This window comes from Parasteatoda tepidariorum, chromosome 10 (assembly GCF_982258835.1).
Source record: "Parasteatoda tepidariorum strain Cologne lab strain chromosome 10, Ptep-v5.0, whole genome shotgun sequence".
Taxonomy (NCBI): Eukaryota; Metazoa; Arthropoda; class Arachnida; order Araneae; family Theridiidae; genus Parasteatoda; species Parasteatoda tepidariorum.
Window position 1 is genome coordinate 104,393,420 of NC_141764.1, and position 15,031 is coordinate 104,408,450.

Sequence of the window (15,031 nt, forward strand, 5' to 3'; positions counted from 1 at the left end):
GAGGGAAAAAATAGAAAACTTATTATGACTTACATCACTTTCAAATTCATTACTCTCATCATCTTCCAAACCAATAAACAATACTTTATCCCAATGTGGGGGTAGTTCTTCCTTCTCAAGATAGAGAGTTGCTTTCTCTACAGCTAAAAAATAGTTTTAAAATAATTCAAACCGAATCCTCAATTTAAATTTGATATAATATAAATTAATATAGCATGATTTTGATACAGAATAATTTGTTTTGATCAATAAAAATATTTTAATTTTAAAATTTTAACTTTTTAACAAGTGTTGGAAATGCACAATCAGATGTTGAAATTAAATAAATTTTGGATCCATTTTGGGAGGTCATAAAACATTTATTACCACAAATAAGAAATTATGTTAGTATATTAGGTATCTATTACCATAACATCCCCCATACTATTATCAAACACCAATCATTCAATACCAAAGACCAATACTAGGGTCAGAAAAATTACATTATTTTTGTAGTTAACTAGAACTATTTTATAACAAACTATGACTACAACAACTTTTTTACAACTTGTAAATACAAGTTACTTTTCATGTTTTGTAGTCACTAGTTATAGGAGACTAACATTGCAGAAGAACTTAATTTACAAATTCAAAAGAGTCAAATTTTTCAATTCAAATTTTTTTTTTTTGTTCAAAATGGTTTTGAACAAAAAAAAAAGGGGGGGGGGGTTTAAACATGAGGAATTATAAAGAAATATTCATTCATGTTTACACAAGCCAGTTTGTCATTCTAAATCATTTTTAACAAATTCGTTCCTTAGCCTAAAATTTTTTATGCCTTTGTCAATAGCAAAAATGTATTTACGAAACACTACGAAATTATTAAATACTTGCAATTTTGTTAAATGTCCAATGCTCATTCATTTTTAAAAATAAAGAACAGTGAAAATTACAGAAAATAAATTTCCTTCCATTGAAATAAAATCAATGTTTCATGAGAATACATTTGCATTTGAAGGTGTGGCCGAAGTGATAAATTAGCTATTATTCGTAATGGCTAATTTAAATACAGTCGGACTTCGATTTAGCGATTTTTTTTATTAGAAATTATATTCGTAATGGCTAATTTAAATACAGTCAGACTTCTATTTAACGAACTTCTCTATTTTGCGATTGTTTTTATTAGAAATTATATTCGTAATGGCTAATTTAAATACAGACGGACTTCTATTTAACGAACTTCCATTTTGCGAATTTCTCTATTTTGCGATTTTTTTTTAATTAGAAGTTAACTTTTAGAGAAAGCAGTAAAATCCCTTTCCCTTTTTCTTTGCATTTCAAACAAAAAACTCAGATAAAATTAATGTATTTTATCAGTAGCAATTACACTTAAGAATGCATGTGGTAATGTATGTTTAAAATAATTTCTATAATAAATGCAGCTATTATTTTATACATAAATTTAGCTTTTTATTTAGTTGAAAATGTATGTAGCATGATGATAATATAACACTGGATAATGTTTTGCTCTATTCTTGCTTTAGATGCAGATTTCTTTCATGGTTAAGATTTATAAAATAAATAGTAGATACAGTAAGACCTCGATTATCCGAGCTAATTGGGACCGCTAGTACCTCAGATACAGGGAATCTTGGTTAATAGAAATCATGTATAAAAACCCTCCGTGCTTGCGAATTTAACTACTTTTAAAGTAAAAAACAATAGAACGTTTTTTAAATGATGAAAATAAACATATATTAACTTATGTTTCACAGCTAAAAACATTTAAAAAGGAAATCAACTCTAGTAGTAAATTTTAAAAAGTAAAATGGAATTTTTTGTAACTATACTTATTTAAATATTGAAAGACGCATTTTCAAAAATAACACAAATCTCAAGAAAATATTGTATTTTTAAAATTTAATATACATTAATTTGTTAAATTTACATTCTTTTAAGAAAGTCTGTTACCTTTCATTGCAAAAGTCCAGAATTTCTATCATGGGCTGCCCTATCGTGCCAATTTTTGAGCAACAGGAGATCCATCGGTGTTGCATCGTTTCTTTGCTCCAAATATTTTAGGGCAGTTGTCAGTGCTTAAACACCTTCAGTATGACTTATAGTCGTAGAATCCTCAAAGTTCTCGTCTTCATTTTCAGCATCATTAATGTCCGATGAAGGATTAACTGCTTGTATGATTTCTTCGTCGTTGAGAATTTCAAAATTTGGATGTTGATTTTCAACGTCCAGCTACTCACAAATGTTCTCTTCCAAAACATGTTCACAACCTTCAATTCCATTGATGATCTCAAGCCCCGTGGCAGAAACACGGCGACACAGCGACATTGTCGCAGAAAGCGACTGAGTTCTTGCAGAAAGATTTTTTTTATTTGGGAAATAAAAATTTTTGGTTTGCCACAAACAAAAGTTCTCAAAATAAATTCTGCAGAAACAGAAGCTGTTTTACCAACAAAAAAAAAACATTTTCTTCAGAAACAAAAAATTTCTGCAGAAGCAATAATGGTTCTGAAAAATTTTTTTCTTACAGAAATGTTTTAAATATTTTTTTTTCTTAGCGTACCGCGGAAGGAGAAAGCGCTCGTAATTCTCCGTTAATCTCCAACACAAACAGTTACTGGATAAAAAGGGGAGATTTTTTTTCCCCTTTATTAAGCTATTTTTGGAAATTTGCCAACTTCGGCCTCTATCGCTGGCGCAGTAATTTGCTTTGTGTTTTTTTATGAGAACAGAGCATTTTATATTTTTTGCACTTATGTGGAAAATTTCATGCGTAAAAAGATTCTTTTTTTTAAAAAAATAATGTCTAGCGAAAAGGTTATTTGTTGCAATTGTGAAGCCACAATAGTTAAAACAAATTTGAAAACTGATTTATTAAGGCAGCATTCCGAAAAAGAAATAAGATGGAAGTCGACAACATCTAAAAATGCCTATATGCTTTGAATTAAATCGTCGATAAAAAAAAAAAAAACGCAATCTAATGATAAATGAAATAAAGCCTGAAAGATATCTCACTATCTACGATTTTTTAGCATGCGAATGAAAACCAGATTGGTGAAAAATATTTACTGGTCACTTTCAAACAGGTTTCCATACGCATGCGAAGAAAATCGCATCCAATGAATATGGCTCTAATACCGATGTTTCAGTACTGATAAAGACTATTTCGTTTCGAGATGTTGAATAGACTTGAGCATATTGAGTCGGAAACTGCTTCTGCATACTTCGTGTGGAATCAGTGCTATATATTTACACAATACAATCCGAAATCACAAGCGCTGTGTATTTGTTTCGTTCTGAACTTAATCTGATCACGAAAAAAGTTTTATTTACCTCCTTTTTTTAAAAAAAAAAATCTTTCAATAAGTCAGTACAATATTAATCGAATCTAATTAATTAGATAAAATTAATTAGATGTAGAAAAAATTGAAACAAACATTGTTTTAATTTTTTTGCTTTTAGAATTCGGTTATAGTCAATACTACTCGTATTTTATTATTTTGATTACTCAACTTCAATATTAATTTTTTCACCTGATTTGTTTCTGTACCTGATATAACTACTATAGTGAAACATTAAATCAGACTGTTTTAAACTGATACTTCAAATTCAGTTATCTTGTTTTATAAATTTAATCTTTTTGTCCATTCTTAGCTATTTCTATAAGTTCTATCTTATTACAGGTTCTGGGTAATCTTTATTTATGCTCTAGTAAGCATTTTTGTCTGCAGATCTATACATTTATAACTTTTCGTTATTATCGAAGATTATGCAAATTTATACCTAAACAATTTAAACTTATTAAGAAATATAAACTTATATCATGAAATTAAGAAAAAAAATCTACAGTTTTATTCTATGCATGTAGACTTATTTTATAAACACGAATTTCACCTATTATTATAAATTCATTACACATACATTTATAACGATAAAAATATCTTGCAGAAAGATATTGGTTCTAATTAGGTTTGTCGCAGAAAGTCAGAAAAAATTCTGCCACAGGGATCTCAAGAAGTTCCCCCGTCTGTCGATGTGTTTTCCGTCTGCTGGGATTCACCCTGTCTCTTTTCTTTTCAACAATTATTTTGTTGAATGATTTAAGAATTGTAACTGGATTCACTAATTGCCATGCCTGGGCAACCATGTAAATAACGTCTTTCCCATTAATTTTTTTCAGTGCCTCATTTAGGTTTTCTTCGCATTTAAGAATATGAGCCTTGGCCTTCTCCAGAAGTTTTTCCCAGGCTAACCTTTTTCCTGCTAGTGTTCTCCAGTTTTGAGTTTTTAAGACCAAAAGGTCTTTTTCTAGTCATCTGGTCTTCATGATCCAATTTTCAAGTCCCTAAAGCCTTTACCAAATCGTCTCCTTGTAGTCAGTCCGTGGCTTATTTCTTCTTGAGATTTCGCAACAATGGTTTTTTACAGAGTAGGGTTGTTAGCCCTACGCCCAACCAGGAGGTTCAGTCTCCTGATATAATCCCCAGAAGCAGGATACTCTTACTACATACATGAGCTACAGTGGGACTATTCTTTCAAACCCAGTCACCACACAGGTACTAAACTAACATTAAATTATTATTTTTTTGTATCACATTGCTAACTACACCATTTGTTAAAGAAAGTAGCTAACTACACTACAGACCAAAAAAAAGTAGAGACTATAAAAGTTTTTTTAGAGTATTACTTCCGACCAGTGCACCAGCAGTACATATTACCACAATTAAATAAGTATCATTGCTGCCAATAAAAATGAAGTCGATCCTTTAGCCGATCTCCATCCTCCAATTAAGATAAGCTTTGTTCATATGCCACAGCATATTTGTAACCTTCAGCTCAATTAAAAAAAAATGCAGCATATTTAAACCACTAGATTTTTTTTCTCTATCTGGTGATTAAAAATAACATCTAGTAATCTGAAACCACATGTTTATTTTGTTAATAGCTATGCTTTTAAAACGGGTTAAAACTAACTATAACTCTTATAAAAATAAAAATAAATAATTCAAAATCAATGGTAATTGAAATAAAAATAAAAAATTTGTACCGAGAAGCAAAATTAAGGAAAAAATAGTACTAATTCATAGAACAGAAAGTGATAAAGCACCAATAATATTGACGTCAATGATAATTAATTTTGGTAATAGTTACAGTTTGAAGTAAAAAGATATAATCGAATAAAACTAATCGAAAAATGGTACTAATTCGTTTAAGGGTACATTGAAAATGATAAACTAATATTGATGTCAATGATGATTAATTATTTTTGGCAATAAGTACTAATTGAAATAAAAAATAAGTAAGTACTAAGGAGCTAAGTTGATGGAGAAAATGGACTTATTCGTTATGAGATACCGTAAAAAGTCGCCATAATATTATTGACACCAATACTGTGCATATTTATAACAGATTTCTTACGACTCCTCGATGATATAAGTACCGGAGAAAGCTTGACTGTAGTAAATTATTACCACCATTATTATTACATTTATTACTACTTTTTTTGAAATTTCTGCTGCTTTTTAGCGTGTTTTTTTTTTAAAGAAGTTTTATCTATTTAGAATTAAAAATATTTTTATTTTCTTTTAGTATTTGTGGAGAGCCCACTTTTAGCTGGCAATAATTATTTTTTTTAACTGAAATACTTTTCATAAATTATGCCAATTTGTATGAAATAAAAGAAAATATACATGTTTTCAATTCAGTCCAATGATTAATCACAGATTAATAGGTTAAGTCTGTATAAAACTAGTTCCTACTATTTGTATTTCTTTTTACTGTTTGTTTAGTTTCTCTTTCTGGTAAGTGAGGAGGATAAAATGGTAAAACATTTCTTTAATAGTACATTCATATGTTTTCATTAATATAGATTCACAAAAGATGTTTGGGTATAAAAAAACTTCATTCGGGTTTGTAACTTCTAGACTAATGTGCTCGGCAGGGATTGTTAAAATTTTACATGTAGGTTATATGAGACCATTTAAGTACATTTAAAAGGAAACGCAAAAATATCCAACTTTTTAATTATTATAACCACTGCTAATAACTATCCTTATTTTAACCATCATTCATTTATTGAAAAAAGTTAGGTAATATCTAGTAACTGAAAAAAAAAAAAAAACATAAAATAATTTATATTTAAATTAATACTGCTTGTAAAATGATGAATCTACATTAAAAAATGAAAAAGATACTTTAATTTAAATGTTGAGTTATTTAAAAATTGTAACAAAAAAAATAGCAAAAAAAGTAAGAAATAAAAATCTGTTTACTACCCCAATTGAATACCAAGCATCTCCTTGTTAGGCAGGTTCTCTGCTATTGTGCCATTTTTGAAACTAAGATTTAACTAGTATTTAAAATATGCTTAAATTTTTAGAGCATTTTCTTTCAGGAATTTGCAGATTAATGTGCTTAAAGGGAATGAATAATCTTAAGGTACTGGAATACCAAATTTCCTCCCTAAGTGAGGCCCTCCTTATTGGTTAGTCTCTTTAACAAATGTAAAAGCTAGAAAATTATATGAAAACATTAGATTTATTGTGATTGTAATTCTAAATTACTAATGTATTCATTTATTACATTTCATTAAAAAAGTTACATTATTAAAATGAAACATTATATTCATGTGTATCATGCTGGCTTCCACCATAAGTAATCAATATCGTAAAAGAATACAAATCATTTCATTCAATTATGACTTATGACTGCAGTAACAGAAGATACAAAAATAAATCCTGAATAAAATGTAATCCCTGATATAATAAAACATAATAAATAGTTTGTATTATATTTCTTATCCCTGAATAAAACTTGTTGCAAATTGTTTATGACATAATGCTAATCGGAAATAAATATAATTATTCTATTCCTAACAGCTAAATTTTTAAATAAAGTGGAAAATTAAAAAGAATTAAATATTTTAGAAAAATGTTTGAATTTTTTAAAATCAAACTGAATTTGCTAAGAGAAAAAAATTTCCTTCTTGACTGATAAATAGTTATTTTTATTATAGTTTGCAAAGCCTTACAAATCGCTTATGATATAACATCATAAGTGTCAAAAACCAACCTAATTACCACTATTCTTTGCCAATACTCAAAAGCATAGCTACTTAACTTATAAACAATAAATACCTCATAAGCAATTAATTCATTTAATGAATTATTATGGTGAGAATTTTTCTGCTTTCATTAAGCATTAAAAATTGTGATTTATACAATAAAGCATAAAAGTTGCAATTAATAAAATAAATTTTCTTCAAACCACACAAATCGTCAACTATGAAACACATTTAATTGGCCTTCACATAGCCTTATTTCATGACTTGAACATGAATAAAAATTAAAATAGTAAATATTCTTTTGTTTTGATTCTAATTTTGTAAATCAAAATTTTCAGTTCCCAATCTTACTATGGGAGACATTAGAAAAATGGGAGTTTTTGACTTCTAATCATCCCCAGATTTATTTTTCTAAATTATTATTAGAACAATAATAAATAACACAAAATCTGAGTTAGAAAAGGATAAAAAAAATCTTTATATAAGAAATAAAATGATTACCAGAACGTAGAGCATTATTTTCTACTTTTTGTCCACATTCTTTTGTAAATTCTCGTATATCACGCTTAGGAACCTGGTAGCTAAAATTGCAAACAAAATAAATAAACATCTTTAGATTTTTAAACAAAGAAAACTATAATATTTATCTGTCAGGGGTCTGCCTAGGTTTTTCTGAAAGGTACCTATTTTGTGAAATTTTAGACATAATTTGTAAAAATTAAAAACTATATTAAAAAATCAACACAAAAATATCGTACAAATATGGATTTATCGTTTCTTACGGGATATGAAAATAAAATGTTAAGAAAATATTTTGCGAAATTTCCTAAAGTTGAATTTGTGAAGGTACCGCTAAATGGCAGTCAATTTGGCCTAGACAGACCCCTATTTGTTAACACATAAATTAGTAGCTCATAATAATTAGCTATATATAATAAGTCCAGAAATAGAAATGTATCTAAATGTTCCAAACTAAGACTCCAGATAAGAAAAATATTTTTTCACAAACCACCCAAGACCAAAAAATAAATTGACGAAAAAAATTTAATTTCTTTTTTTTAGTCTAAAGTTAGAATTTAAGCAAACTTAAGCCATTGTAAAAACAGAGAAACTAAAAAATAAAGAAAAAAGCACTTCAAGAAAGGTAGGAAGGACAATGTTAACTACAGCCAATTCTGAGTTCTATCATACTGTTTGTCTAAGATAGGTACTCTGACCGCCACTAAGTCTGCGGCAGTCTGGTGCTATGGAAACAAGAAGAGGGCATTTTAGGGAGGGTAGCTTCGATGAAAGAGGTCTCCTTCTTTCTCGCCGAAACCAGTCCTAAAGAGGGACCCGCACCCCTACTTGAAATAATCATACCTCGTTACCATAGTCACCGCCACAGCTCCAGACGAATGTCTGGAAGAGAACCAATCTTAGACAAACAGTACTTATGTTATATTATTATATATATATAACATGTACATATAATTCATTACTAAATTTAAACCTAATTGTTGTCATATTTATTATCTATATAAAAATGCTACCACTTTTTGAGAATTCACCTGCAATTATTGGCATTTCCAAAAACAAGGATTTTTAGCACAAATAACCTAAACAATATGTTTTTCATTAAATTAAAAAAAACTAAAAAGTTTACATACTATTTCCCATCTTTAAAAGATCGGATCAAATGCTCTTCTTTTAGAATTTTAATATTGGACTGAGGTGGAAGAGGAACAATGAGCCCTGGATACCAATTATCTTTCTTTCTACGATCACCATAATCAACGCACACAACTTTTCCAAGATCGGGATCTCTTTCTTTTCCTCTGATTGCCTTCAGCTTACGAGGAAGGCTGTCTTCATCATCACTACTCTCATAATCTCTGAAAGAAGAAAAAGTAATTAAATGATTAAAATACTTTTCTTGCCCATTAGGAAAATAAATATTTTACAGCAGAAAAAAGCAAAATCTGCTAGGAAAATCACTTCATTGTTTTTGAGAAGATATGCATTACTACCTAGAATTTTTTACAGTTATAACATAAATATAGGACATTTTTTCACCCAAGTGAAAGTATATAGTGTTTATAATTAAAAATAATAAAGGCTTATTTTACTCCTCTCGAAAGATAACTAAAAAGGAAATAGCTTTACTAGAAGTTTTTCCACTTTCTCACTGTTTTATTTTCAGCTCTATCGCCCATTAAGAAAGCCATTAATAGAATTAATATTTTTTTAAAGCAGAGAAACATAATTAAATAAAAAGAGTCGTTTTTAAAACTATACTTTTAGAATTCAATTAAATAATTAGGCATATATAAGCAAAAAAATGAGTTATGAGAATTATTTGTTTTTCTTATTTTATTATTAATCAACCTTTTAATACAAGAATAAGTCAAATAAAAAGATTGATAAATAAATATTATAAAAGGGATGAAAAAATACTGAAATTTTTTCAAACTGTTCAGCTTAAAACTTAACATCAAGGAATAAACTTTGTCATCCTTTCATAAAACTTTTACTAACATAGAAAAGCTATCAACAATAACAAGAAAGAAAAAAAATTGTGAAAGAAAAAATTTAAATATTACTCTTATTAGCTATTTCACCATGAATTAAGACATGAATAAGTCACTTAAAAAAATTATATCAGGGATGAGAGTAGTTCGGGAAAAAAAAAGAAATAAAATCCAAAAATATGTAAAAAAATAAAATTTGGAAAGCACAATATTCAGAAATTTTTTTATAAAAAGGGATCAATTTTAAAGATACAATGAAATCCCACCACAGATAAATTACACTTCATTTGTTTAGAAATTTTATTACTAATTTATATTATTCTCATGATGTTACTCAGATATTGTTGTCTTTATGGAAAAACTCAACTGCCATTTTTTTCACAGCTGTCAATTCATACTTTACTCTTTGAATAGCATCAAATGATCATAATACCAGACAATTTATAGCAGCAAAATTTAAGATTAGTTAAAAAAAAAAGAAAGAAAGACATATTTTAACATATATTTGAAATGTTAGCAGTTGTTAGTAAGTTTAAGCAATTAATGCTATTAAAAAAAAGTTTGAAGGCAAAAAAAAAAAAATCATATACACATTTAAAAGTTAATCATATACACGTGTATATAATTTCCAATGTATATACTGCAGGATTCATTCCAAACCTTAAAAAGAGCAGGGCATGAGAAACTGAAAATCGTACCATATTCCCTACCTCCTTTCAAAAGGTTCACAAATATTTTCATAGTTATTAAGAAATCTAAAATAAGCAAATTTCTTAGTTTTATCATTTAAAATAATCATATTTTTAAAAAGAAATAGGTAAACTGAGAAATAATTCCTCAGTTAAATTTGCGCATTCTATAAATCGAATTTTTAAAATAAATGTAATTCTACAATTCTGAAAATGACGCCTGCAGTAATAACAAGTATTAAAAATATCGGGTTTATAAAAATGTTAAAATGATTTAAAGAAACTATTAAAAGAAACATGAAAAATTTATGTGGATTTACTATAGAATCATAACAAATCTAGCACGTAAATAAGTAATTATTAAAATACATAATTTGTTAGCCATAACACCCTATTAGGTATATCAGAGCTGGAAAAACCATGTGGAAATAGATACAAAATGGCGAACACTCGGAGAAAAAAATTATCTGTAAACAACATGAATGAGTGAGAGTAATAAAAAGTTACTCTTTTAATTCGAAATACATACTTGTCTTAATAACATCATATAAAAAATATTAGAATAAGAAAAAACAAATAGAAATGGCTGAAAAAAAGGATGAGAAATTAACATGGATTAATGACAGAGTTGTTATGAATCGAATGTGTCAAAAAGTGAAAACTTAAATTTTAAATTTGGACATCATAATAACACCATATAAAAATACTAATATTTAAAAAAGTTGGTGAAAAGAGCTAAGAAACTACCAGCCTCCAATGATGTGAAAATAAGTTTTGTACATGCTTTATTAAAAGCAGTGTTATAGATTTTTTTTTCTTTATCAGACACTTTCAAAAAAAAAAATTTTTTTTTGTTTTTGAAAAAAGGTTATAAAAAGGAATTTAGAAAAACTAAATTCATTTGAACAACAAATTGGCTGATCTAGAAGAAAGAAATTTAAATAGTATGCGAAATGTGCACTGGTCTGCCGATTCATATAAAAAATGTGAGAAAATAATACTTTGGAGGCCTGACACGAAAGCCTGAGAATCGGCAGGTCCCCAATAAATAATGATAGAAACAACCAGTCCCATTGAATATAAGAATAACCAATCGAAATCAAGAAGTCTGACATAGTCACATAGCAACAAGGGTTTCATTAAGTTGTTTTCCCCTTTCCTTCCTTTTTGAGAGTGTGGTTAACCTTGTCATCAAAATCGATCTGGATACCAGCAAAATTGTGTCACCTTCAAATAACCCTCTTAGAGACGTAAGCTAACAAATGTTCCACAAGCCTACTTTAGGATCTATTGTTAACCGTTTTTATCCTCGTAACCTTCATTTCTTGCTTGGAATAGCTGCAGTTAACACATGCTTGAAGATACAAAAATGTAAAAACTGTTTCTATCCCTTTCAAAAGGGAATGTAATTGCTAATTCAGTAATGAATAAGTTAATAGATTGTTACCGAATGCATTGTGAAGATTTATATCATTTCAATAAGATATAGATATATATTTTTTAAGATAGCTTTGGCAGACATTTTTTATGATGTTGCATTTTTGTCCTCTGGGAAATAGCTGAATATCCCTTTTGTTGTCACCTACCTATCATGTTGGATACACTCAGCCTAACAGGTCGGTAATATAGTGTATTAATTACAAAGATGATAAAAACCAGCCGAATAGAAATGGTGCAAATTATTGACCCTAGAGAGAGAAAAAAAAAAATGATCAACTCAAAGGGAAGTTGAAGGATTGTGATTCCTGAACTGATGAATTCGGGTGTCAAAAATAAAGGAATATACAGTACAGATGGATTGTTTATTTTATTAATCGTCCCATAATTCCACATTTCTTGTCATTTAGTTTTTATCAGGTGCGTTCAAATATAAAGGGGCAAATACCATTTTTGTTATTTATCCTTTCCTTTCACATCTAGCTGCAAATTCCTACATATTATTTTGAACCCCGGGCTGCTAAAAATTTTAAATCAACAGGGGTCTGTCCAGGCCAAATTTACTACCGTTTAGCGGTACCTTCACAAATTCAACTTTAGGAAAAACGGTAGTTTCACAAATTCAATTTTAGGAAAAACGGTAGTTTCACAAAATACTTTTTCTTAAAATTTTATTTTTGTATCCCTTAAAAAATGATAAATCCATATTTTTGTGTTGATTTTTTAATATAATTTTTAATTTTTCACAAATTATGTCTAAATTTTCACAAAATAGGTACCTCTCAGAAAAACCTAGACAGACCCCTGATCAAATGCATGTGGAGAAACTTTGCATCACACTCCCTCAAATGGCAATATTACTTTCAGTCTTTAAAATCAGGCATTATTTCCTGCAGGTTCATAGTAGAATTTAATGAAAAACAAATGTTAAGCTTATTTTTATATACAAAGCTCAACTTGGGTAAAGAATGTACTGCAACATTGTTTAGGATTTTTATGCATCTACATTTTGAAAAATGCAAATAGAGTAATTGTACTACAAAGCACAAGTTGATCTTATTTTGCTTTCTATATATCACAGAAAAAGTGAAAATATTAAAAAAAGATTAAATCGGGAAGAACTAATGAATTCCATTAGGCAGTGAGGTAAGAAAGAGGCATGAGACAAACCCATAATTTTGATTTAGCATGCACTTCTGCGCATTCTAATGAAAAAGTATAGGTATTTGTCACCTGTATTCATTTCTTTTACTACTGTCCGCGCCCTCATTGGCTAGATTGTAATGTGCCAAGCACAGTTTTCTAGCGTTCTTTTCTCATTCAATAAAAAATTATCAAATGTCCACTTGACTCCATTAGCTCCGACATCTTTGGTCCTAGCGACCCAGAGCAGAGAACTAGCCTCAATATGAGCACAATTAACTCAATAACAAATCTTAATCGCCAACGTGGGGCAGTTAAAAAAAATAAACAAAATCCAAAAATTTTTGGAAGAACATTCAACGTACAAGATGCAAGCGCCGCTGCCATCATTCTCAAAAAGAAATTGAAGGTGGCGATGGAACTACAAGCATCGATATCAGAACTGATAAAAGCATATACACTACTTCCGAAAGAAATTGATCTAAAAGACAACCTAGATGTTGCTCAACATATAGAAGATGAAATCGAAGAAATAGAGGTAAAGATTAATATTTTACTCTCTAAAATTGATAATAATAAACCTAATGAAACGGAATCAAATGATTCATGTACCAATATATATAAAATTCCTGATTTACTATTACCTTTCTTTTCCGGAAAATATGAAGAAGTTCAAAATTTTAAAATTCAATTTAATTCTATCATTGGAAATAATAAAGAGTTGAGCGACACACAAGGACTGTGATATCTTAAAAGCTGCCTCAAAGGCGAAGCAAAACGCCTTGAGTCAGCCCAAGATACATTTGAATCTTTATGGTCTACCCTTGAAGATAGATACAAGAACAAACAAGCAGTTATCGATTGCCATGTTAATAAATTATTAAATTTTTCAAGAGTCCCTGACTCTCCTAATCAGCCCATGCAATTAATCGATAACACTAAATGTAATTTATGAGCATTAAACTTGCTTGAATTTAAATCAAATGAGCTATCAGATACATTGATTACGCACATTTTATTCCAAAAACTCGATCCAGAAGTTAGAAAAAGTTTTGAAATGAAATTGTCGAAAAACGAAATACCCAAACTAGACAATTTTCTAAGTTTTTTGGAAGAACGTTCTAGAATTACGCAAGGTCTTAATATTAAAGAGGAAAGAAAGAAGCCTCATTTTAGTTCAAGGCCAAATACAGAGAAAATGTATTTAATTAAATCGAAAATTTATAAGCCATGTTTACTAGGTTGTAGGGAAAGTCATAATTTTTAGACTAGAAATGCGATAAATTCAAATGAATGAGTGTAAATCAGCGAATTGAAATAGTAAAAACACATAATTTGTGTTTTGCATGCCTAAATAAGCACTTTCCTAATCCTTGCATATCAAAATACTGCTTTTGTAAAAGCAAAGATCATCATTCTTTACTTCATGAAAATAAAAAAAATTAGTAATTTACTTTTGATACACCAGCAGAAGAGAAAAGGGAGACAGACATCTTGTCACCCCTCTCCCCTCCTTTCACTCCTTCGAACGCTTTGTTTATGAATAAAAACAAAAATGCTAATTGCGTGATTTTAAATACAGCGGTTGTTTACATTAAAGATGGGCAGGGAATATTTAGACCATTAATAGCCACTTTAGATAGCTGTTCAAGTTCGAATTTAATAAGCAGTAGAACTGCTAATTTATTGGGTTTAAGGAAACAAAAAACAAATATTCCGATTTCTGGTGTTAATGACTCGTGCATTACAGCTAAATCATTTGTTCGTACCGAGTTAACAAATGAAGAAAATAATAAATCTTACTATTTAGACTTGTTAATAGTTCCAAAAATTGCTGTTCTTCCACCCACATTTAATAACATATCGAATTTAAGTTTATCTGAAAAAATAAAACTTGCCGATAATAATTGGAATAAACCAAAACGAATTGATGCTCTTTTAGGAGCAGAATTATTCTTTGAACTATTGGGTACGAATAAAATTAAAATTAAAGATTCCCAATTAATATTAATTGAAACGTTTTTTGGTCATGTTGTATCGGGAGTTGCGAACAACCTAAATTCTAATTTAGAGAAAATGAACGATTCGTGTTTTTTACTTGTTGAAACCGAAAATCTTGTTAAGGCGTTAACTTCCTTTTGGGAAATAGAACGCGTAAACGAAAATAAACCAATGGTTGATGACGAATTAAA

General features: G+C 29.0%; 1 protein-coding gene across 4 annotated transcripts in view; it reads right to left on the minus strand.

Moving 5' to 3' along the window:
- LOC107446551 (uncharacterized) overlaps window positions 1–15,031 on the minus strand; it is a 61,391-nt gene that overhangs the window by 30,128 nt on the left and 16,232 nt on the right. For all 4 annotated transcript variants that reach the window (XM_043049273.3, XM_043049271.3, XM_043049270.3 and 1 more), the window contains exons 7-9: window positions 8,710–8,934; window positions 7,562–7,641; window positions 34–143 (exon numbers count right to left, since the gene is read on the minus strand). In XM_043049273.3, coding sequence (XP_042905207.2) covers window positions 34–143; window positions 7,562–7,641; window positions 8,710–8,934 — 415 coding nt within the window. The remainder of the gene's footprint in view (window positions 1–33; window positions 144–7,561; window positions 7,642–8,709; window positions 8,935–15,031) is intronic.